This window comes from Hipposideros armiger, unplaced genomic scaffold, assembly GCF_001890085.2.
Source record: "Hipposideros armiger isolate ML-2016 unplaced genomic scaffold, ASM189008v1 scaffold_176, whole genome shotgun sequence".
NCBI lineage: Eukaryota > Metazoa > Chordata > Mammalia > Chiroptera > Hipposideridae > Hipposideros > Hipposideros armiger.
Window position 1 is genome coordinate 1308967 of NW_017731526.1, and position 25158 is coordinate 1334124.

The window sequence follows — 25158 nt, forward strand, 5'->3', positions numbered from 1 at the left end:
GTCATAAGTTTGTTAAACCAAAATATAAGAGTAGGGAATGGAAAATGTGGGTAAATCTTTCAGCTTTTTGGAGGTGTGGTTTGAAAAACTCCTATCTATTATGTAATTGGATTCCATGAAAGGATTTCTGACCAACATAAATGATGTGGGATGGTTCAAAGCAATAGTTTAACAATTTGGAAGGAAAACAGATCCTCAGAGGGAAGACCATCTTCCCATCCCATCCATAGAAATTGGGAGGAAAACTTCACCAGACCACTGCTCACTGGGCTTGTAACATTTAGTCTTGAGGGCTAATCTTGCTTAATTTCTTTATTAAAAAAAGAGTCCTGAAGACGCTTGCCACTTCTCATTATTGGAGCACCCCTCACCCCATCACCCTTTGGTTTCTCTTCCCTTACTTTTCTCCCCTCCCTCTTGTGCCTAATTGATAGCAACTACAAAGCAGTAGTTATAAAATCGTTATGAAACTTTTATTTGAAGCAGAGATGATTATGTGGTTCGGAAGGGAAGGGGGGGAAAAAGGACTATGTAAAAGAAAGTGACTCTAAGCTGTTAAAGAGAAGACCATTAATAGCAACATCTTGATTTTGTTAAAAGGTGAGCTGAAGCCATCTGAAACAGGCAGGGGACAAGGTGATAATAAGAGAAAAATGTGTTATCCAGACAAAGAAGCAGACAGCAGGAGACAGCAGTTCAGGGGAAGAGACAAACATTACCGAGAGCTTACAGAGAGGACGTGCTAATCCTTCTGACTCATACTGGCGGAAGCGCAGGCCGTTTGAACTCCTTGGCAACTTCAGCCAGGCCTCAAAGTGGATTGTGAGGCATGAGAACAAAAGCAAAGTTCACTCTGAGTTCCTCTTGTCAGAGCAGGGGAAACTGCTTTGAGGCCAGCACTAGAAGATGCTAATGGTGGAAAGCAGAGCCCAATAAAAGAAGAAAGAAAATGTCAGGTCACTGGGAGCTTGCCTAGCATCAAGGAGATAAAACCAGCCACCACTGACAGGACATTCAGCCCAGGTCCTGCCACCTACTGCTGTGCGAGTCACTTCTAACCAGGGCTCAGCTGGCTAAAACCTGCAGATAATGCCTCAACCGCTCTGAGAATTTTCGTTCACTTGACAAACAGTAATTGAACGCTCACTGTGTCTGCAAGAGCTGTTACTATTAATGCTGGAAGGTGCGTTAGGAGCCCTTGTGTCCTTGTACCAACCGGTTTCGTGAGTCAGGAAGAGTCACTGGAAAGTGAGGACTGGGAAATCATGCTGACCCTGGAAGGGCACAACCCAGCAGGAAACAGGGTGAGAAGCAGGAAAGCCAAAGTGGTAACTGGAAAGAAATATGTGTGTGTTTCGATTCCTTAAGAGCAAAGACACAGCAGCTGCTAGCCTTTCTTCTCCAGGCCTTACAGCTCTCATCCGTGAAACAGGTTGAACAAGATGTTGGTTACCTTTCCTTTGGGCATTTTAGAATGGTTCTGGGAGCTGTGTGGGGGTCATGCCACAAAGCTGGGAAAACATGGGGATCTCTTATGTGGGAATCTGCAGTCAGTTGCAGGAGCTAGAAACGATCGATGCTTTTCTGTATATTTTGAGTCACTGAGAAATTTTAAAATGCTGAACATGCCTTCCCTCCAGGTTCTAAGCCAAAGGCTGCAAACTAGGCACACCTAGGTTTTGTTCGGCCAGCAGAATGTTTTTTAAAAAATTGATCCAGCACTTAAAAATTGTGAGATTTCACCTGAAAATCCATATTTTTGGCTTCTCCGAGAGGCTGGAAGATCTGACAGCACTGGACCCACAGTAGCAATTAGCAAGTGGGTAGCAGCTGTCCCGTATAGATGGGGCACCTGTTCTCTAGTTTGGCCATCTCCACCACTCACATTAGGGTGGCCAGATAACTTGTCGTCCAAACTGGGGCACTTCTGAGAGTAAAAGGGGGTGCTGTTAGTTAATTATGCCTGGACCACAGACATAAACCAGGATTGTTGTGGGCAGTGAGGTTACCTTAACTCACGCTGCTTACACTCGGCTTTTCCTCTTTGGTTACTGTTATTTAGGTTACGTGCTCATAAGTGAGGGATTCTCATGAGAAAGAAGGGGGAGGAAAGATGCAAAATAAGGAAGAGGCTTGAAAGTTGAAAAAAATGAAAGAAATGAAAAAGAATATTAAAAGGGATGCCAATTACACCAAATCTTCAGGTAAAGGCAGAGCCTTGCTGGTGGCTGGCTCAGCATGTAAGTGTGACCTTCCTGGCTCCCTGCCCTACACAGCACTGTCAATTTTAATAAGCTGTAATCCCGTAGCTACGAGCGAGACTAATCAAACTGCAGAGAGCAGCCTGTTCCCAATCAGGAAGGCACAGGGTAATCATTTAACTCTGGTTTCTCAGTGAGCTCGAAGCTGCCACCACAGAAAAAAACATCCTGGCTATGATAACTGCTTCCACACTCGACTCTTGACCTTTTGATGGTCTTTGTTTGAAGTTTTTATTAAAATACTTTAATTACACAAGTATTTGGTTTAAACATGTTTTAGAGGAATCTTTTCCCTTTATTCCCAGAGACTAAAACATCCCTCCTCCAAGGCCTGGAAGAAACCTTAGACTCCTATTGGTTACCCGATAGGAACTGATCGCAGACCCAAACCCTTTCAACACCATTCTGGGTGTGGCACAGTCCTCAAGCTGGAAGTGAGAGGGATTTGGGGACACTGACCGGCAACTCACAGAGCACCTGCAGACCTACAGGCAATGCCGTGGTGCTATGGGTTCCACATGCCAGTGCCAGCTATTGCCCAGCGCAGGAGTGGGCGCCAGGAACCTGTAGCCACAATGCTCCAGAAGCACCGTGTACCTCCAGGCCAGAAGGCCCGTCTACTCAGTCCTGGCTTCTCTCAGTCCCTTCAACCCAGGAGCAAGTCACAAGTAAGAAGCTATGTAGTGCACTGGTTAACTGTTGAGTTTTAGTCGGTGGAGCTAAAGTCTAACCTGGGAGCTAACTAGTGGTAGGTAGGCCCTTAGGCAAACGACTCCATCTTCCAGAAATTCCTAGTAGGCCCTTAGGCAGCGTACTCAACCTTCCGGAAACTCAGTTCTTAAAAGGAATAATATCAACACCTCACAGCCTTGATCCAAGGGTCAATGAGATAGGTATGAAAAGCATTTACTAAGGTGCCTGACACATTGAAAATGCTCCATAGGTTGTGGTTATTATTTTTATTATGTGCTAAGCATGGCTTTAGGCCCCCAATCATATAATTTAAGGAGACAGGTGCATCCTGAATCTCCTTGGATTCTGCATTTAGTGTGAGTGCACTTAAAACAATAACTATGAATAAAATAAATGTAGAAAATCTTTTTCCAATAGAGAACACTTCTGGTACCATGAAAATTTAATATTTCAATGGATTCACTACTATTCACAGGAAACAAGACAGTATATTTTTTTAATTAAAAATGTTTATGGGCTATTGACTTTAATAGATTTACATTACAGAAACATTGTTTTCAAATGTGTTAATAAGAAAAAGACCCAGAAAAATGGAGGATATTGGACAGAATTTTCAATGTTTTGAACATAAATAAACATATAATAAAACATACATTTTATAAAGATTTGGGGATATTTATTAATACTCCTCCAATAATGGATTTGGCATTGAACAGGAATATAAACATAGAACTAGTCCAGTCCAACATATTTCAAAACAATCAGATCCTTGAGGATGGAAATTCTTCCTTTCATAAGTAACCTTGCCATTCATGGAGGAGAGAGGTTATAGGAATGTCCATGAATTCTGAACTTCATGAATTCCAAAATTGAATTCATGGACATTCCTATACCACTAATAAAAGAAGACCATGTAGATGGGCACCCAACACATAAAAATATGGTACCTACAGAATTTAAAACAATGTTGAGTAATGCCCTAAAATGAACAAACAGCAAAATATAGCACAAGAACGTCAAACAAATATATTTCACACTCCTACAAACAAAACAAAGGCATCTTTTTTATTGTTATTTTCATAAAAACTATGTGTATGTAATTCTTAAAGAAACTTGATAAATACAGAAAAGCACACACACAAAAAAACCACCTGTCACACTGTCAGCATGGATGTCAGTCCTCTGGCAAGAGCAGAAAAAGTCACAGAAGCAGAGATGATCCGGGAAGGTCTTCCCAGACTCAGGATCTAATGCCAATTCACGAGCCATCTCAAAATCCAGAGGCCAACCCTCTTTTCAGGCTCTCAAGTATTTCTGCTGCTGTCTGACTCCTGGCACCGCTACGTGATTCATCAGGCCAACAGTGATCAATAAACAAGAATGACAAGTAAGGCTAGGACTTTAATCGACAACCTTTTGTTCCCCAAATACTAGCACTACATGGAACTTTAGAATTTCATTTAGTCCCATCCGCTATGCCTGTCCCTATCTAGTCAGGAGGAAGCAGCCATGGGAAGGTGAGTGGCACTGAGACCCAATCCTCGGATAGCCAGTCCAGGGCTCTGTCCGAGGCAACATGCGGTGAAGGAATCTCCCCAGGTGATGGGGCTAGTTATTATGCTCTCAGACGATCAATGAACCTGAAGAGCAGGTCACAGCACACCTGTACAACCAGATGCAGTTAGGCAGACTTCCAGTTAGCTCCAGGGACACAAGTCACAAACAGACCACGTAGCCAAACGAGGGCGTGTGCCCTGGGCCAGTTGGTCCAGGAGCAATGTGTGAGCCCCACAGTCCACGGAGAGGCAAGCCTGGTTAGGTCGCAAGAGCCATTTCTGATTCATTGAACTGCCGGGAAAGCTTGGAAGACAGAAGTGTCCAAAAGAGGCCCCTGAGAACATAAGGACGAAAAGAAAGAAAACTCCTAAATCAGCCAGATTCCTTCTCCAGTCAACAGGCAGGAGTCCACGAGGTCATGCTACTCAGGACTACTCAGCTCCCTCCAGCTCGTCCAACCCACTGACCCTCAGAATCTCCTCACCACCAATTCCAGGCTTTCTTTTCACATCGAAAGCTTTTGTCTTTGACTAAACAAATCTCTATTGACTAAAAGAGTTCGCATAGAAATATGCACGGTTCACTCATTTCTGATCAGGCCAGGTCATTTAAGTCTTCAGAAAAAATCTCTTTATCCTTATGTGGGCAGAGTTTGGTACAGACATTCCTTATCTGAGCAGTCCTTATTCTCAAGCACAAATGATGAAATCTTAGTTCATTTCTTGTTCTCTTCTTCCCACATCCCAACAGGAGTACTGGCTCAATGTGAGGAGTTAGACTTGTGTGTGACAGGTCTCAAGATGATTGCCTGCGGATGAGCTCTTTCAGCTTTGCCAGTCTGTCATTCTTCAGTGCTTCCCGGATAGAGTGGAAAAACCCAAAGTAGTGTTCAAAGTTGTGTATCATGAGCAGGACCCCAGCCAACAGTTCACTTGTCACCAGCAGATGGTGGATGTACGCACGCGTGTGGTTCTTACAGCAGTAACAGGAACACCCTCTCACCAGCGGGTCAAAATCCTCCTGGTACCTGAAAAGGGAAGGTACTGTTACATTCCAGAAAGTGAGGAATACAAGAAGTCCACAACCAGGCTCTCTACTCTGCTGGTGCATAACCAATATGAATAACATCAATGGCAAATGTTCCGCTTGGCACCTGCTCAGATGGTCCAAGTTCACAGAGCACAATGAGCCCGAGACTCAGGAGTCCTCCTCTGCTGGATACAGCCTCCCAGGCTAAGGCTTACACAGGAGCAGCAGAGAGTCCTGGGGCACTCCCTCAGGCTGAGCACTGTCAGCCACACTATAAGGCACATAATGCTAGGAAATGCTCTTCTGATGAATACACTTTCTCCCATTTGCCACCAGAACTAGTATCAGAGGACATGGTCCGACCTTTCACTTGATTAGCCTTTTGCAGTTTACAAAGCGCTTTTACATACACTGTCTCATTGAATCTCTTCATCTACCCTTGGAGACAGGCATTTTTATTGTCACTTTACTGATGAAGATCACTAACGGGGTTAAGAAGGCAGGCTCTGGAGCTGCAATGCCTGGGTTTGATTCCTGGCTCAGAACTCACTTGGGCAAGTCACTTACTCTCCCTCTGTCTTTGTTTTCTCATCTGTAATGGTACTAAGGGTCATAACAGCGCCTAGCTCACAGAGTTGCTGCAAGGATTAAATGAGTTAGTCAATATAGTAAAAGGCTTCGACACTACTGGACGCATACATACTAAGCACTGTATGCGTGTTACCTTTTATCAGCTATTAAAAAGAAAAATGACTTGACCAAGCTTACACAGTCATGAGCAGTGCTAGGATCCAAACCCCAAAACATCTAGTCTAGTGCTGATAATAAGAAAATTGCAATTTCCAGATAAATCTATAATGTAGAGAATTTTAGTAGTAACCATTCAGTACCCTAACATTTTAAAAATAGAAATGACTCTCCTTGGCTATTTTTCAAGAAGTTAAATGTGTGAAACATCACTATTTCAGACCTACAATCACGGAGCCTCTTTGGCATAGATAAGAACTAGGATTTTCATATTCTTTCATTAATTTTCAAGTCTGTACTATTACTAGATAGACATTAATAATTATGAATCCCTAGAATGTCCCTTCACCTAAGACCAAGAACACCGCAGCACTAAAGTGAGCGTACAAACCACTCCCTGGTTCACTGGTTCACTGACTATTACCACTTTGGGCCAAATACAAAGTTACAAGATATCTTAGTTCATTCTTTACAGAAGCAAATATTTAAGATTTACAATCTGTATATAATCAAGAAGACTTAAGTTCCTTAAAATTAAAAAAAACTTTGTTGCGGTGTTTTATCTTGAAATCCTTATTTTGCTCTGTCATTATTTAAAGTAATTGGAAGAAGTAAAAAACACAAAACAATGAATTTCGTCTAATCTTTCTGACACCTATTCTAAAACAATAGTTATCTAGTCTCAGTTTTCTGACAAGACAAAGTATACAAATTCATCTTCAGAAGAAAAGATTTTTTTTTCTGGAACTGAATTTGAGAAGGCCTAAGTAATATTCAATTATAAATATTTTATAAAGTCATAAACTGAAAAGGGAACAGCTACATCAACTTTTAAAACAGACTGAAATTAAGAAGTCAGAAATCAAAATCTAAACTTTAAAAAAATGCCTTACTTTTTTTCCTTCAGATTAATTTCAAATGATGTCATTTCTTGGTTGCAACTGGTTGTTTTAATTTTCTTTGTTTGCTCCACATATTTTATTTCTTCTTCTGACCCATTTTGTTGTAATACTAAAGGACAAACCAAAAAACAAGTCTTGAATGATCAGATACACAGTGGCCATTGGAAGAATTTCATTTTAGCCCTTTGATCCTATAAATTCCACTCCTGAGAATTTATCCTAAGGAAAAGACACAAGAAAAATAGCAGTATGTACCAAGATGGTCGCTGATCTATTACCTATAAATCTATAGTATCAAAACTCAGAGATTCAACAATGTCTATACAAATTATGGTTATAAGTATATAACATATAATCTTACTGTCAAGGAATGGTTTTAAAAAACCAGTTTGTGTGTGTGTGTGTGTGTGTGTGTGTGTGTGTGTGTGAGAGAGAGAGAGAGAGAGAATGTGTACTGAAGTTATGTCTCATCATAAAATACATGCAAATTAATTGGGCTTTGTAACTGCCTATGTTCCAAATAGATTAAAAGTAGAATATGGTTTTAATTTATGTACTCTGTACAGAGCCGCCAGCTCTTCAGGGAACTCAGATTATCCAGAATTAAATGGGGATTTGAATTGTTCCCTTGAACTCTTTGCTTTAAAAAAGAACATTCCTGGAATTACAAGACAAACACTAGTTCCTATGCAAAGAGCCAACTGCCTTAAACAGGGGAAAGTAGATAAATATTTCTGGGAACAAGTAATAACAATGTCAGGGTTAGTCCGAGGAGAATGGGCAGATAGTCCTAGGAAGGCAGATTTGTCCAGGTCGAAGGAAAAAGAGAAGTGGCCTGAACAAGGAGCACAGGGCTGTTACAACTTTGCTGCTACGAAGCTGCATGCTGACGTGGGATGCCACAAAGTACTGGCTTTTGGGAAACTCTTGTCACGGGGGGGAAACTGCTGTCTCTATTGGGCAACTTATGCTTTTGTAATTTTCACTTTGTAATTGGCCAAGGATTTTAATTTACTATACACACATACACAAATGTGATTAATAGTAACACTTTAATAAAAATGTTCAAACTATTTCAGTTTTCCTAATCATAAAGAAACAGCTTTCTCTGGCCAGAAAGGAACTTGTTAGTTCCAGACAACTCGACATCAGGTTCTTTTCAGAGTTTTGCATATTCACGGTATGGAATAACTAACAGTTACCTATGTCCTGGTGAACATAATTAAGTGTGTAAATAAAGTCATGAACATTTATAAAGTGTTTATGGTACACCTATCCACATACATTATATTCTGGTCTGTATAAAGGACAGTAAAATTGACCTATATATGAGAATTTGACCGACCTGATTTATTTTGTGTCCAGAAGTAATTCGCTTTGGATTAATGCTTAAGTTGCTTTATAAAAGTATAACATCTTCTGAATGAAATTTTGGTAACATGTGGGGAATAAAATGAACCTTAAAGAAAGTCTCTCGCCCTAGACAAATTTAAGGTTGATAGTGACCAATGAAGAGTTCAAAGAACAGCAGGAAAAGGGAAAGAAGGCATACCAATCACCTTACACCAGGTACCACAGTCAAACCCCTTATTAAACTCATCAGCTGAATAAACACTTTTGGCTTTTTTTTTTTCTTGTACCTCTACATCCTTTGTTCTCTCTACGGACTGTGTACCAGCTAGAACTTTTAGTAGCACTGAAAGAAGAGTAAAGGTTACCTGGTCTAAGCCCGTTATTATACAGATAAGGAAACCAAGAGGGCCAGTGTCATTCCAAAAGGGTCCCAGCAGAGTGGGTTTCCGGAAGACCCCAAAGTAGAATCCTGGTCTGCCTCCAGCCTGTTACTGAGGGAAGGCCCGGGGGAAGACTGGACATGCAACATTCTCCTGAAAAACTGGGGAGACGCTTCAAGGAACCCCAGCCTGAAGTCTGTATCCCAATTCCTTTTCTACTGCCAGTTAAAAGTCAGAATCTGAAACTGATTTTATTGACTTCTGAATAACTAAACAATAAAAGAAAATGGCAGTGCTTCAAAGCAACACTAGCAGAGGAAAACAGCTTCCACATCTCAGTGTGTAGGAAAAGACAAAAAAGCAAAAGTCACACTAGGCTCAGAGGGGGTGAGACTCCCTGTATTTTAAAAGCATGGGGTTGCAAAAAGCAGACAAGAGCTCTTTTGTGAAAAAACGAATTAACTTTTTCCAAGCAATTCAAAGGTTTTATTTTCTTAGATTGTCATCACTATTCACTCTGAATGTTCTTTTTTGGGTTGTTAATAGAAGAGGTTTTGTTTTTCTTGGTTCTGCTCACTACAAAATTGCTTCCTAATATTGATGAGCTACATGTATAGTATTAAGTACCCAGCTTTGTGGACCAACACGCCAGGATGTTCAGATAAGAAACAAAGATAGACTTTTATCAAAGGCTGGCTTTATGGTATGCACATATTTCTGGTTTGAATCACAAGCCAAAAAATAGGAAATAGAAGAAACTTAAGGATAACACTGAGATTAACTTCAAAAGACCTACATGTCTCCTCAGGATTCGGCTGGTAATCAAAGCTGAAAGTCAGGGCACATCCCCGCTCTGTCACTTGATAAGGGAAAAAACTCTCAAATAAGTCCACTCCTCTTTCAATACACTCGAGCACCTCATCTGGCCGGCTAACACCACAGATGAGCCTGTGAAAATAAGAAGAGTGACATGAGGACAATGCCAGGAATGAAATCAAAGGATCTTTACAGAGGGCATTAAAATAATAAAGAAAACCGCCAACCATGGGTAGCATGGCAGGCAGCAGATAATAAGGTGTGGTGGAAAGAACCTTTGCTTTGGAGGCAGAGACCTGGGCTAGAATCCTAGCTCTGCTATTTATTTACTTGCTGTGTTACTTTGGGAAAGTTTGTTAACCTCTCTGAGTTTTAGTTTTCTTATTTTAAAAATGAGTGCAATAATACATACCTCACAGATTGTTGTGAGGATCAATGAGATATTTTAAAAAGCACATAATGTATTTTCTGGCCCCAAAGAGAAACTCAATAAAGGTTAGTTTTCCCCCCCCCCTCTCATCTATTCTGAACAACCTCCCTAGTCTTAGACCAAACTTTATAGCCTACCTATCCACCACAGAGATTTTTCTGAGTACAAACCTGTGTTCTTTACCTCCCTCCTCAAATACTTCCATGTTTTAAATGTATTTTGCCTATAATTCCTTTTTATAATTGGCTCCCAAAAGACATTTTTACTTACTATATTTTTCATAGGTTCATTTACAAAGCAACTCTTGCTCTTAGAATTTCAACTCTGCCCATAAGATGTAAGAATGTAGGTGGTTTTATTTTTCTTTATATTTTCTCCACTAATAAAACCTGTGCATGGTAGAATGAAACAGTATTTTTAGAGGTAATGAGTAAGGCATTCCGAGAGTATTAATAATACTCAGCCAGGTTTTGCCACTAAAGCACGATGGGGAGATTCACTAGATTGGGGCTGGCTGGCTGCTGTTTTTCATGTTTGTTTTTCTACCCATAGTTCCTTTCATGAACTGGCAGAAAAAAGCTTAAAGACTCCCTGATTTCTAAAAGAAGTCCAAAAAAAAAGGCTTATGTAATATTAAACAACCAGGACCCTTAAATATATGCTGGTTTTTCTGACTACATTTTCCTTCAAGTAATGTAATGTTTTAGAATTCCTCTCCAAATGAAGCTGGCGTTTCTACACTTTAGGAAGAAAAACAATCCCAGCTTTCAAATCCAGTAACAGACATCTGTGAGCACTTAACTCAAAGAAGTCCAGAAAATGACTAGAAATACTAGTGCTGAACTGTTATCTGCACCAGGATGAAGTAAGCAAGGAGGGGAAGCAATGAACACAGAAAACCAGGTGAAAATTGAGGCAAATGCTGCATGGGGTGATGAAAATACCTCGTGCTGGCTGGTGTTTACACAGGTGTAGACATGTGTAAAATCCATCAAGGCCTACATAAGATTCATACACTTTACTGCAAGTGACACCTGGATTGTTTTTAAGTGGTAAAGTTACATATACTATATACTATTCAACAGCCCAAGGGGTGTAAAGCAGCAGCCCATAATCAAATCTCTTACTACATCTACAGGAAAAGAGCATGAGTATTTACACCAAGTGGGATAAAGCACTACAATCTTTTTTTTTTTTTAACCGGGGTAATCTAACAAGACATCAGCTACTGAGAAACTTGGGGTTCTTGGCTCTGAATCTTGTGGATCCTCTCTTCTCACCAGTATGTAGTGACTCTAGTGATTCATGAAAAGAACCAACCCCACTAGTGTTGCCAGTCCCCTCAATTTCAAAACCTGAAGCCACCACTACCTGCCTCAAATCTAAGAACATCTTAAAGGTCCTTAGTAGCATCCATCTTCATTAGCGAGGCATCCCAGATCTGTCCACAAGTTTCCTTGATTAAGGCCAGAGTTCCACATGACTTTGTATCTGTCCCCAGGTACCACGTTCTTCACAATGAATAAAGAACAATATGTGTATTTGTCACAAGAATGAGGGGAAACAGTGTAACACTTGCCCTCACTTAGAATGAAGATCAAATAAATAAATTCACATGGCAATTGTCCTCTGGTCTACATTCTGAAAAATCAGGGCAGGGCAGCCTCAATGGAAACCTACCCCCACAGCCAGCCCCAGCAGACTCGGCTCAGAAAGGCCACCATCAAAATATCCAAAGACATGCCTAGTTAGAGACTGCATAGTACACCACCCCCAGCACTCCTGTTCTGCAGCCCACGAGGCTGGGCCGGCATCCTAGCTGAACACTAGCCTTGGTTTGTCTTCCGGCAGCTCTGCGGTGACAGATGACAGCAAGTGCAGTCTAGTCTCCAGAGTTGTTGGATTCCCTTGAAATCCATCCAGCAGGAAGCCCCCTACGGGCCGCTTGGCTGTCTCTCGTGCTGACCTCAGCCTCTCCTCCATCACGTCTCCACCTTCGATCACGCCAATGATCGTACTTTTCTTAAGGACCTAAGGTAAGAAAGGTGCGAATGCTTTTAACCATTTCTAGTAGTGGGGACCACACAGAAGCAGTGGAGCTGCTGCGAGCTGAGTCATGCAGGGGGATGGTGCTCCCTCCTCCCTAAGAACCTTTAGGACTTCAAAGAACACAATTTGAAATAGTTAAGCAAAGACTGAGGAGAAACTGAGGCAATCAACAAATGCAGTCAGGCTTCAGCTTAAACTAAATACCTGCTGAGCAGGTGTAAGAGGAAAAGGATAAAAAGAACAGTTTTCAAGTGTTTAAATGACTATCCGGCCTGCTTTAAGCCACTGCCAAGTCTCTTAGAGGCAACTTTACGAACTTCGAAACTATTTGGTTGGGACAACTGACTATCCATTTGGGGGGAAAAATGTAATAAAATGTAATAAAAACACAATCTCAAAAGTAAATCTAAACATAAAAAATATAGTTATGTAAGTATTAAAAGACTATACTGAACATTTTTATAATCTTGGGATAAGGAAGGCCTTCCTAAGCAACCTAAAGCTTACAGGAAACGGCTAACATATTTGAGTACAAAAAACATTAAAACTTCTCTAGTGAAATATACTATCAGCAAGGGCAAAGGAAACTTAATTTTTGGAGGAATAGGTAAATAGCTACACCATAGAAAAAGTTCCAAAAAATCCTCTAAGGAAATGACAACGCTATAGAAATCTAGGCAGACATGTGAACTTGAGAACAATAAATTTGAATGCCCTATACACATATGGAGAGCTTACTAAACTTCACCAGTAAGGAAATGCTAATTGGAAGCAATTAGATACTATAATTGGCAACAATTAGATGCCACTTTTGCCCATCACACTGACCAAAACAGTTAAATGATAACAACATAGTGAAGGTGAAAGTGTTAGAGAAATGTACTTATATACCCATAAAACTAGAGAGTAAAATTATTGGGTTGTCGGAAAAGTCATGACGCATTTTTGCAATGAAAAACATAGAAAAAATGTCTTTTTTTTTTCAAAAAAAGTAAAAAAATATGACTTTTCTGACAACCCAACAGTTCAACCTCATGGGAGGGTAAGGAGACAACACTTATCACAATGTCAGTGCTTTTATCTTTATATCTTAAATTTCACTTCTACAAATCTCTCCTACAAATATATTCACTCATATGCACCAAGGTATCAGAAAAGTTTCAAGATATTGTTAAATAAAAAAACAAGCAAATTTCTGAACATATGATCATATTCATGTAATAAAAACTACATGTAGGGCCGGCTGAGTGGCGCGATGGTTAAGAACTGGCTTGGGACGCCAGAGGGCCCCGGTTCGGAACCCACAGTGACACTGCCCTCCACAGCTAAGATGCTGAACAACAGCTCAACCTGGAGCTGGGCTGCCATGAGTCGCCGGTGCCGGCGTAGGCTGCAGCCCCTGTGGCAGTGGGTTGCCATGGGCTACCGTATGTGGCCAGCAGCCAGCGGTGAGTGCCCAGCAGCCGCAGTGAGCGGCCGTCCAGAAGCCAGCGACTGATATGCTTCGCCCAGGGAGAGAACAATGATGGTGCCAACCTGGGCCAGTGAAGCAACGTCCTCCACAACTAAACTAAAGAACAAAACGACAGCAACTTGTCTGTTCCCCTTCCCCCAATTCTCCAGCACTGTTTCCATCCCCACTTCCCCTCCCCCCCCAAAAAAATCTTAAAAAAAAAACTACATGTAGGTATGCATATATATGTAAGAGTTATGTATATGAAACTGTAAAAATAAGGACTGCAAGGAAATACACAACTCAACAGTGGCTCTCCGGTAGAACAGAGGATGGAGAGAGAGCCGGGCAGGCTGTGAAGAGGGAGTTTCGTTTCTTAGTTTAAGCTGGAGGGACACAGACTATTCCCCCAGAAAGAACACTGGATGCTGTGTGAGAATGAAATAAGGGTGAGTATGAGTGAAGGATAAGGTAGGAGACAATGGTAATAATCCAGGTAAAAGACGGAGAGGACCTGGACTAAAGCAGTGGCAGTGGGGTAAAGAGGAGGGATGGGATTTGAAACCTCCTCACTAATCAGTTGTCCCAGAGGATGAAGACCGTCTAGGATGGCTCCTGGCTCCTGTTTTGGAAGTCCAGGGAGGAGGTGAGAATTGCACACAGGGAATCCTAAAAAACAGTGCATGTTGAGTCAAGATGGATATTCTGTTTTGTGTATTCTGAATTTGAGGTATGAGAGGGGCATACAAATTTAGCCACTGAATATACAGGCCTGAAGTTATGGCCATGTGTGACACCAATACGGCTGCCAGGGTAAAATGGTAGACGCTTGGCACACAGCTGCCATTCCCCACTCCTGCCTCCACGCAGACATGGCTAATAGGCCACTTTCTTCCTGCTGTGTTCAGGCACAGCTCCAAGCACCTTAGGATGAAATCCATTTGCCATCCCTGGCTGAGGAAATATATGAAGAAGAAGAAAAAGCCAATAACAGAACCTTGGGGAGCTTCAATATTTAAGGGCATTCAGAATAAGAGGATCCAGTGAATAAGAGCGGAAGGACTCAGAAGAAAAGGAAAAGATGTATGCAGACGTACAAAGCAGACAGTTTTACACAGGCTCATCCCTTTGCATGACGGCTTATACAGCCCTATGTGGGAAACTCCTTTTCTGGGTGTAAGAAGTATGATCATATATAATTTATTGTCTAAAATGGAACACATTTAAGAGTGAAAGGGCACTATTAATAATCATATCAAGACAACAGCATAAGCATAAGGGGTACAGAGAGGAACCCCAGCATTTGACCAACACACAGAAAAGTGTGAAAGGTGAGGCTGACTGTAACCTAGAAGAGGGACTTGAGATTCATCTGGCCATTCTAATAATCATGCTCTGTCATACTCCACCTTCCTCTCTACTCACCCAAACATTACTCATCCTACAGGGATAATTACTGGCTGAAAACAATTGCTAGTGAGCAATGCTAACAACTCAGACCCGCAGCAACGTCCCCAGGCTGAACTCCCATTGCAGATCCTGAACGTTCTGTTCAGAATGACCACTAAGTTTCCTCTCATTATTTCACGTACATTAACTTCATTAGCCAAATTACATTTTTATTGGTAAACTCAAAATAGCAATGTTCCTCAAACTGAATGCGCTTGCCCTAGTGGCACCTGATCACTGCTCAGGACGACTCCACATAAATCATCACAGACCCCGACTCTCCCCTCTGATCACTAGCGTCTGTCCTCCTACCGCCTCTGCTGTCTCCTAGTGAATGCATCCTTTTCCAGTTTCATTAATGCTGCTACCAGGAGCCCTTATTTATTGATACAGCTTCTTCCCCACCTCATAACTATTCACCACCAGCAAGCATTCACTGAGGGCTTACTATGTGTCGGGAATTCTGCTACGTGATGAAGATACAAAAATGACGCACACACATTGCACTTAAGGAGGTCAAAGACTAATAAAGACAAATACAAAGAAGTAGTGTGGTACAATGTGACTGGGGCTATAGTAGAGCTACGTACACATTAAAGGGGAGACAAAAGATGAAAAGCACTTTCTGGAAGCATCAGCAACAGTTTCCTAGAATGAAGAATGGAATTAAATGAACCAGATCTGTAAGGAAGAGGAGGAATGAGGCTGAAGACAAGAAAAAAGAAACGGTCCAGAAGGAAGTCTGTGTACAGGCACAGCGACATGAAACAGGATAACGCCTCAAGGAATGAACGGCTATGACTTGGAAGGGCCTGAGTGCCGGCCACAGGAGAAAGCAGGCCACACTGAGCTGGAGGAGCAGGCCAAGGCCAGGCCACAGCAGGCTGTCCATGCCCTGTGTAAAAGCTGCAATGGAGAGTCACTCACAGCTTTTAGGGTGGGCAGTGGGTTCACTCTTGTGTTTTACAAAGATCTCTCAGTAGGGCTGAAGACAGATTGGGCGCGAATGAGAACAGAGGCAGAAAGAATAATTAAAAGGTAATTTACATAAGAGACGCTGAGGCTATTATACTGTAAGGTAGTGATAAGAAGGGTGATGAGGGGCACAGTCTAGATATATTAGGGAGATGGAATCAAAGGGGAGTGACTATTGGATATTAAATCAGACATTAAAAGGAATCTTGAAAGATTCAAATTTTGGGGCTGAGGCACTCAGTGGCTGCCAAAAACTAAGACAGAGTATTGAGGGAGAGCAAAACGAAGAAAGGGTTTGAGGAGATAAGGCACGGAATTTTGTTACCTCTGAGTTTGAGGAGCATGTGAGGGACAGTCTAGTGATAGAACCTAGTTAAAGCCCTGTAGTTAAGTAATTGTGAAGCTAAGCAGCGTGATTTTGATTATACCTATAATTTTAGATCCATTCATCAATAAAAACTAAGGGGGGACTGCCTAGGGAGAACATATACAGTGGGATGAAAAGAGAGCCTAAAAATCTTAGAGAGCAATAACAGTTTACAGTTCAGAAAAAAAAAAAAAATAGGAGAGTAAAAGAGACCAAGAAGTGAGGAGCAAAGAAGGAGGAGGAAGAAAAGAAAAGATGGTCTCATGGGATGTAAATTAGTGAGAGCTTCAAAGAGAAAGGAGTGGTGAGATGTACAGCCTTACCTCTGACTGTTCTTGTAACCGCAGACAATTATCCAGGAATAGAAGCGATCGGTCAACAGACTTTCTGGCTCTTTTTATGGAAGTTGCTTCTGCACAAGATGCTTCTCCATCTGAGAGGCACTGGAACCAGTCTGGCTGAAGGGCCTGTTGAATTGCCATGAACTTGGAAACGGTCATTTCCACTCGTCCTCCAAAACCCCACACAGACACAGACTGCCATGGAAAAAGACAGTGAGGAATTAGCAAGAGTGAAATGCAAATAAAAAGAAAATAATAAAATGCAAAAGCAATTCTGAATTTAATTCGTTTTTACAACTAGAGAGATGGTAGCAATTCAATATCCTAGAGAGGGTGAGTAAAAGAGGTTCCCTGTACTATACTCCCAATTCTCTGAGAAACAGAGATCACAGAGAATCCTTCAATGGCCAACATACCAACTGCTGAGCTTGCCCCCAAGAATTCTTCGTTAAACTTTTCTAGAAGCCCAGTCTTCAATTCTCCCTCACCCCACTCCACCCACGCTGTTCCTGAATACACCGCAGACTTTGATTCTTCAATCTTTGATCACATTATTCCTTTTGACGGAAATGCCCTTTGTCTACCTCTTTGCCTGGTAAAATACTATGCACCATTCAAGACTATAGTTCAAATCTCATGTACTCAAAGGTGTTCCCCAAACTTTTCCAGGTGTAATCACTCACTCACTCTTCTAAGTTCTTTCAGAATTTGTACTTATTTCCTTTATAAAAAAATAGCCCTTTTCACACCATTGTAAATTTGTATGAATGGAGTATCCCAATTCATGTGTGTGCCCCAAAAGCACAGTCTAGGGCCAAACACATTATTAAGTATTTAGAAAACTGAGTTAGATACAGAATTATGTGCTAAGACATAAATCCCACGGGGCACGAGAACCTCTGCACGTTCCTATGGTTACTCCTCCTCCTATATTATCTCTCTTCTTAGAAGAGATTGACAAGGACATCAATGGGAGGCCACATACAGGTTTTTTATTCTGGCATAAAGACATTGTTTAAGTGAATCCTCTCTCCCTTATAAATGGGGTAGATAACTGACATCAAAATATTTTCTTTGAATTCAAATAACAAAATAAAAAGAAGTCTAAAGAAGGGTGATTTAAAATAGTAGTCTTAGGTAAGGTTAATAGATAGTATTGATATCAATATGGTGGGTGCAGGAAAAGTAATTTCACTTGTAAAGTAGCAATATATATTGAAGCCTTGCTGTCCTCAGGGACAAGGCAATGGGGCCACGTCTCAGGGGAAAACTTCTAACGAAGTCCTTTTGATAGTATTCTCCACTAGCTAAAACTCTCTGGCTATAGACCCAGCTTTTAAAAATTCTATTCTAAAAGCAAGCAGGATCACACTGAAGTTCTACTATATATAGTTATACATGTGATAACACTCATCAGCAACTTTTCCCACTCTTCCTGAGGTTGTTAAAAACTGCAAATAAAGCATGGCATCAAAAGACCATTGTTTTCTACCATCATAGCAATTTCTTTTTTTGGAATGTACTTGACCCTTTTTCAGCCCCAGATTTTTGCAACAATGAGAAAGCTGAGGATACATTCCTTACCTTAAACCCATGCTCAGGCAGCCCTACTCTAACTCCTATAAACTATCATCCCACTATATTCACAGAAATAAAGAGAAGGAATAAAGAGGTCAGGAATGGGCCAGCATCCCAGGCGGTGGGATCCTAGCATCTGAGAGATACAGAAGGCTGACTTCCTGGGACAAAGTTGCGGCCTTGGGGGTCCTTCTGAGAACACACCTTGTTTGTTACATGGCCAGCTGGGCAGGGGCTGACTGGGTCGTGCAGGGAGCAGTACAAGAGTGATTCTGGCATGCCTGTATAAACATAGAAAAGAACCCTTGAAAGCACATCAACAATTACCCTGTGTTATAATAGAGAGCAGCTTCATGTGTACTGCAGGATGAAGCAGCACTAAATTTAGAATTATAGGAGGCATGTCAACATGAATGAAAAGACTACTTTGAAACCTACTAATCTAAAAGAAAAATTAAATGTAAAGGTTCATTTCTAATGACAGTGAGTATGAGATACAATGGAAGTGTTTAATAACATGTTGATCCTCTTCAATTTGCTTTGAAGAAGAATAGTATCAAGTAGGTTTACTCTAGGTACCATCGAAGGGGAACTAGCTCCTGGAAAGATGAAATGATATGGTCAAAAGGTAGTCTCATTAATAATAAAGCCATCCCATATCATGGGTCCCTAGAGGAGAACTATAGCGAAGCTATAGAATACTGCAAATGGATCTCATTTTCAGTAAGTTTCACTGATTCAAGATAACAGTTCTTAGATTCTTTAGTCAAAGATAGTCATTTTTTTAAAAAATCCAAAAAAGGTTTAGTAAACCATATGTGCTTAAATTTCATATTTTCATAAGAGAAAAACATTTCATAAGAAAAACTAGGGTTTCACTGATAAAAGACAAAAAAAAATAAAGCAAATTAAAAAACCCTGCAGTTCTCCAGCTTGTTTTCCACAATTTCAATTATGACAATGATCTGTAGAAAGCTTATATTAGCCATTTTTACTTAATTATATATATGCTTGTATACTTTAAAGCTGGTTATTAAAATTGGTCTCAGATCAAGAAAAACGATATTACATAAATTCCTCTACTGAAATATAGGGCCTTTTGACAATCAAGTCGTCATGCAGTTTCCCTCAGAAGCAGAGGGCTGAGTAACCAATGGAAACAGGATTTTCATTCACTTAAATGAGTGCCAGATATTGGGGAAAAGCTTCAGGAGAATTGGTTCTCTAGCTATCACTGCTAAACTTTTCTTATAAAATAAATGGACACATACATCTGCATTTAAAATCCTATTTCTGGAACAAAAGATAATAGTAACATATCAGAATATAGCATCCTCTGCCTTGTTTTAGGCTCAAGCAGGACAATACTGCTTCGGATTGCAGGCATGTCCCATGCAGTGTCTCACCTCTGGGTCTTTGCTCTACGCCTCAAGTGCCTGCCCACACCTGCCTACCACCACTGCTACACCAGCCTGACCTGACTAACTCCTCCTCTTCCTTGACTCGGCTGAGATGTTCCCTCATCTTCTCTTTTAAGAATCCTGTCTTTATTCTGACCTCCTTCCACAAGTACCCTACAGCAGGTTACGAGCGTCTCCTTCTGGCTCTCATGATAGATGCATGTACATGTCCCTAATCCTGCGAATGCAGAATTACCTGTTTATCTCTAGCCCTGAGTTCTAGGCTCTGAGTTCCATGAGAGCAGCAAATGTTTCCTTTTCATCTTTGAATCCCCAATGCCTCATTCTTAGACAGTCAATAAATGCTTAAATTAATAAGTAAATGTATGAATGAAAGATCAAAGAATAAACAGCACCTCCAAACTCCAAATTAATGTATCACAAAGCACACACAATTAATTAATTTTTACCTATAAACTTTCCAACTCCTTCCTTATATTCTGCCAAGACTTCATGATGTTCTGCCCTGTAAGCAAAACAGAAAAATACATGATACGAGGAATCATTCTACAGATACTCTGTACAACTGAAGCCCTCCTCTCCTCACCAAATAAGCGACATGACGGTAAATAGTCTTGAACCACAAATACGCCATTACTCAAGAGTCCCAACTCACTAGGCTGGGTTCATCAGCCAGAGTAAAGGTCTTCAATTTGCAAGTGGTTCTCTGAGAAGAGAAACTGGCAAAGATCAACTGCTTCCAAATATCCAGATTGTCTTCTTCCCCTTGCCCTTTAAAATCCCTATTAACGCAGTACTTGCAGAGTTACTTCATCATATAGCAGGTTCTTCAACTTAGGATAAAGTCAGTATGTACACTACACAAAATGATCTAAGTCCCTTAGTTCTGTTTCCATAAGTAGTGCTAGCAAATACCTGTACAGAGACAGAGACAACTTTGAGAGAGGTGCATGAAGACAGCCCCAAGGCTCCAAGTATAGCTCTCACAGAGCAGTCCCCGTCCTGTCACCCGTGAAGCAGTGGCAGTGAGGGCAGGATGGGACTTTGGGTTTGGAGGAAAATTGAAGCAGCTCTACTATGTAGGTCTGGCCCATGGCTTCCAGATTAGGGCCAGATGTGTAATAGTTGATATATTTCTTCTTCTTTTTTTTAAAGATTTTACTTGGGAATTGGAACAGCGTTGGGGAATCGGGAAAGGGGAACAGACAATTTGCTGTCCTTTTGTTCTTCAGTCTAAGAGGTCTGTGGAGGACATTGCTTCACTGGCCCATGTTGGTATTATCATTGCGCTCTTCCTGGGTGAGGCAGTCACTCGCTGGCCATTGGACAGCTGCTCACGGTGGCTCACGGCAGCTCACGAAAGCTCATGCCCGCTGCCGGCCAGCCCCACCGCAGCCTATGCCGTCGCCAGCGACTTACGGCAGCCCAGCTCCAGGTCGAGCTGTTGTTCACCATCTTAGCTGTAGAGGGCGCAGTGTCACTGGCCCTCATGTGGGATCCGAACTGGGACCCTGCTGCTCAGAGCTGGCGTCCCAAGCCAATTCCTAACCAACGCACCACTCGTCCGGCCCTGATATATTTCTTCTGATTTCATTCTCAAAATCTACAAATATTGTACATGTAAGCTTTACTGCACCTTATTAAAGTAACTAAGCCGTTGTCAGAGCTGACACTCGGATGGTTGGGTCTAATACTCACAGTGATGACAGTGTAAGCTGGGCCATGGCAGGAACCCCGTGGATATTACGCAGGGTGTGATGGGTCAGGTGTGGGGCAGAGCCAGTCTTGGTATACAGAAGGCAGCCTGGAATGTCCATGGTGCGGTCCTCCGTCTTGCCTAGGTTTTTTAGTTTTCCTAGGCGACAGCCATTAACTACCTTGGTAAGACTCAGGTTCATCCTGAGAGTTGCCTCTAGGTCCTGATAAGAAAAGAACATCAAGTTCAGAAGGAGTTCCATGACATCTAAAGGCTAAACAGTTTGCAAAGAAAGCAACCTACAAGAAAATAAATGATGGCATGTTTATTACTACTTCCTGGCTCAAAATTTTTTTTGGCTATCAGGAATAGGGAAATGGGAAAAGACACAAAGAGAATAAGATACCTTCCCTAAAGTCCCAGAGCAATATGATGACATCAACTGCATTTAAATTCAGTTATGGAATTTTTGTCTGACCTAATGAAAACCAAACAAATGGAAGGATGAAAGTAACTAATCATGGAGAGAACACTCTGAAGCCAAGGCTTACTGTCAGCTATGAAAATGTGTCCAAAGAAAGGTCACACTTCTTTTTCTTTAATCAATGTTTTTCTTTCCCTAAGTTGAAAAAATACTAGGCAAAATAGCAACTTTTTCTAATATGTACTTAAATAAAGAAAACAGGTTCCCAAACAGCATTCTGGTGTTTATTAAAATATATGGAAGAATATACATCAAAAGATAAACAGATTATTTCTGAGAGGTGGGATTATTTTCTAATCTATTCTTATGTGGTATCCAAATAGAGGTGAGAAACTGAGTAGAGCATACATGTAATTCATAAGCAATTTAGCACTACTTTTATAATTGGGAAGAAAAAAATATTTGACAAGAGTAATATATTAATAATATGTATTAATAAAAGCTATTTTTAAAAGCCCTGTTTTTACACATTAAAACTGTTAAAACAAAGTTTATACCCCAAAAAATTGTTTCCACAATCATACTCCTTATTGATTTATCAGTAATACACATAACCTTCTGATTTCAAGCAATAAAAATATATTTTAAACTAACAGAACTCTGAAGCCATTTGAAGCAAAGTTAAAGACTGCATTTTACAGTCAAAATTAAGTTCCAGGGAATTGAAGCAGGGGAAGTACAAAGATGAGAAATGCACTTTAAAGTTAATAATCAACACCTGCTATTCTGACTGAATATTGGAATCAACCAAATATAGAACAATAGGTTTTTGAAACATAAATAAGAACTAATGAAAATTTAATGGACCAGGATTATTAAATACTGCAATGACTTAAGTACTTCCTACCCTCAGACACATTTGACAACCAAAGAAACTATATAGTCTGAAGCTTTTTCAGAAAGGTCTGGAGACAAGGATTTGCTGGTTGTTCCCCTTACTCCAGAAATTCTATCTCATCTGAGCTGTTTAAGTTTTGTAAAGAGTTTAATGTTTGCACCTGACTTGTATTTTTTAAATTAAATTCATACACACTCTACAGTATTTGTATATACACAAAAAAGTCGGAAGGACTTCTAAAATATGGTGCTCTGAGCTGACTCAGAAAGGTACAGAGATTCAAATTCTACAAAACAGTAACTGAAGATGAGAAGGAGACTATTCAGGGTACAGTATTCTGAAATCCTTATACTATTTGGGAGGAGGAGAGAGATAATAAATAACGTTAAACTTAGAGCATGTGCGTTAAAATATTTTTAAGTAGCCATTAAAAGACTAATGACAGAATGTATAATTTCCAAGCCCATTGGGGAGGTGCTGGGGAGGATAAAGAAAAATTGGTTAATATAATGAAGGGCGGAAAGAGAAAAAGAAATGAAAAAGCACATCAAAAGTAGAAAAGACAAAATAAGATGGTAGAAGTCCAAATATGTTAGTAATCACAATAAAAGTTAACAAATTAACTTCACCTATTTAAAGACATAATGATAATAGTAACAACTAACATTTATTGGGCATTTACTTAATAGCAAGTACTGTTCTTTACATATTAACGCCACTAATATGTCTCACTATGTATACCTTATAAGACAAATGCTATTATGTGCATTTTACAGATGAGAAAACTGAGGCTAATCTAAAGAAGTTACCATTTAGGAAGTGGAAGAGCCAGAACTTAAATCATAAGTCTAGCTTTAGAGGCTGTACTCTAATCAACTGGTAACCTATTAGAAGTCCTATCTCATCCATAAACATATATAATATTTATATAGTAACTGTAGTGTTAAGATATAATTTTATAGTCATATATTCCATTTTGCTATAGTGTTATTATTGTTCTGGTTTCCCCTTAGTTCCCTTCTCTGCCTCTATCCACCCTCCCAGCCTCTACAAACTTAATCCATGCTCACAGAAACATTTAAACGTTCTTGTATATAGGAATGGGTGTTTTTAACAACAGCAGCAAAGGAAACATACTGTATTATATTGCAAGGACTTCTCGCAATCTGCTTTTTTCCCAGCAATGCACAATGGATATCTTTCCTGAAGAGACAGAGCTAACTTACCCTTTTAAAATAACTACTTCATGACATTACGTAGTGTGGATTTCAAACACAATTTCATCAACCATCACCTTTCGGATGGACACTCAAGACATACAGGGAAGGTCCTAAGATCTCTGCAACAGCCTGAGGGCACGGCTTCCCTGATCTCGTTTTGACCGACCTCTACTTTAGTTTACAGCTTCCTGGCACAGCTCTATACATACATTGATTTTTTTTTCATCGTTACCACACTCCAATGATTTAGGTACTGTCGCCCTCATTTTGCCGAAGAGTAAGTAAGTCGAGGGTCCGATCATTATTAAACAGGTTGCCTGAGGTCTACAGTTACAAAGAAGCTGGATTCAAAGCTCCCGCTCCAAATCTCTACCCTGCTTTATGAACACATGTCCTGGAATGGACTGTCCACAGGAACCTCTAGGCTCGGTCCATAAGGATAGATTCATCTTCCCTCCACGGGCCTCGCGAAGCGCTTAGCTCAGGGACTGGAGATCGTCCCAACCCTCCCGAGTATCCTGGGCAGTCCAGAAAACACTCCCGGCTCACAACTTGATGCTTGAGCGGAGGCCAGTCGAAAGGAGGCCCCTTTCTCTCAGAGATGTGGTGAAGTCCACACGATTTGGGAAAATCTGGACTTACACAAGCCACCGAGAGACCCAGAAAAGCAGAGACATGGCAGGAATACAATTAGTGACTGCAACACAACCAGGAAGCGTCTGGGCGCGACGTGTAGCAGCCCCCACACCATCAGGGAGAGGGGGCACTTACCTGCAAACCTCCCAACTTTTTTGGCCTGTGAGACCCCCTCAGTCTCCTCACAGTTCGTTCCCACGTGTCCGGCTTGTAGAATCCTCGGCTCCCTAAACCACCGCCTCCGGTGCAGATCCAATCAGGTAGCAGTCCGTCATCACTGGGCGCCAGTAAAAGGAAAAAGTAATCTCAAAGCGCGCCCTGCTGGAAGCGAGGCCCAGGGACCGCTACCGTTGCTATAGGTAACAGAGCAAACGCGTTCCGCCTGCGCAAAGTCTCCTGGGAGTGGTGGTTCGTCGGCCCCCAACACCTGCCTTCCTTGCGGACAGAAGAACTACAACTCCCAGGGAGACCCGGGAGCAGAAG

The 25158-nt window shown here is 41.1% G+C and overlaps 1 protein-coding gene across 1 annotated transcript in view; it reads right to left on the reverse strand.

The window, feature by feature from the left end:
- Positions 1-3143: 3143 nt before the first annotated feature.
- QTRT2 (queuine tRNA-ribosyltransferase accessory subunit 2) overlaps positions 3144-25158 on the reverse strand; it is a 49276-nt gene continuing 27261 nt past the window's right edge. Inside the window, exons 2-10 of the mRNA XM_019652273.1 lie at positions 24811-24952; positions 21500-21720; positions 20251-20306; positions 18585-18661; positions 16785-16997; positions 12000-12199; positions 9719-9870; positions 7181-7298; positions 3144-5538 (exon numbers count right to left, since the gene is read on the reverse strand). Of these exons, the coding sequence (XP_019507818.1) occupies positions 5307-5538; positions 7181-7298; positions 9719-9870; positions 12000-12199; positions 16785-16997; positions 18585-18661; positions 20251-20306; positions 21500-21699 (1248 nt within the window). The 5' untranslated portion in view covers positions 21700-21720; positions 24811-24952 and the 3' untranslated portion in view covers positions 3144-5306. The remainder of the gene's footprint in view (positions 5539-7180; positions 7299-9718; positions 9871-11999; positions 12200-16784; positions 16998-18584; positions 18662-20250; positions 20307-21499; positions 21721-24810; positions 24953-25158) is intronic.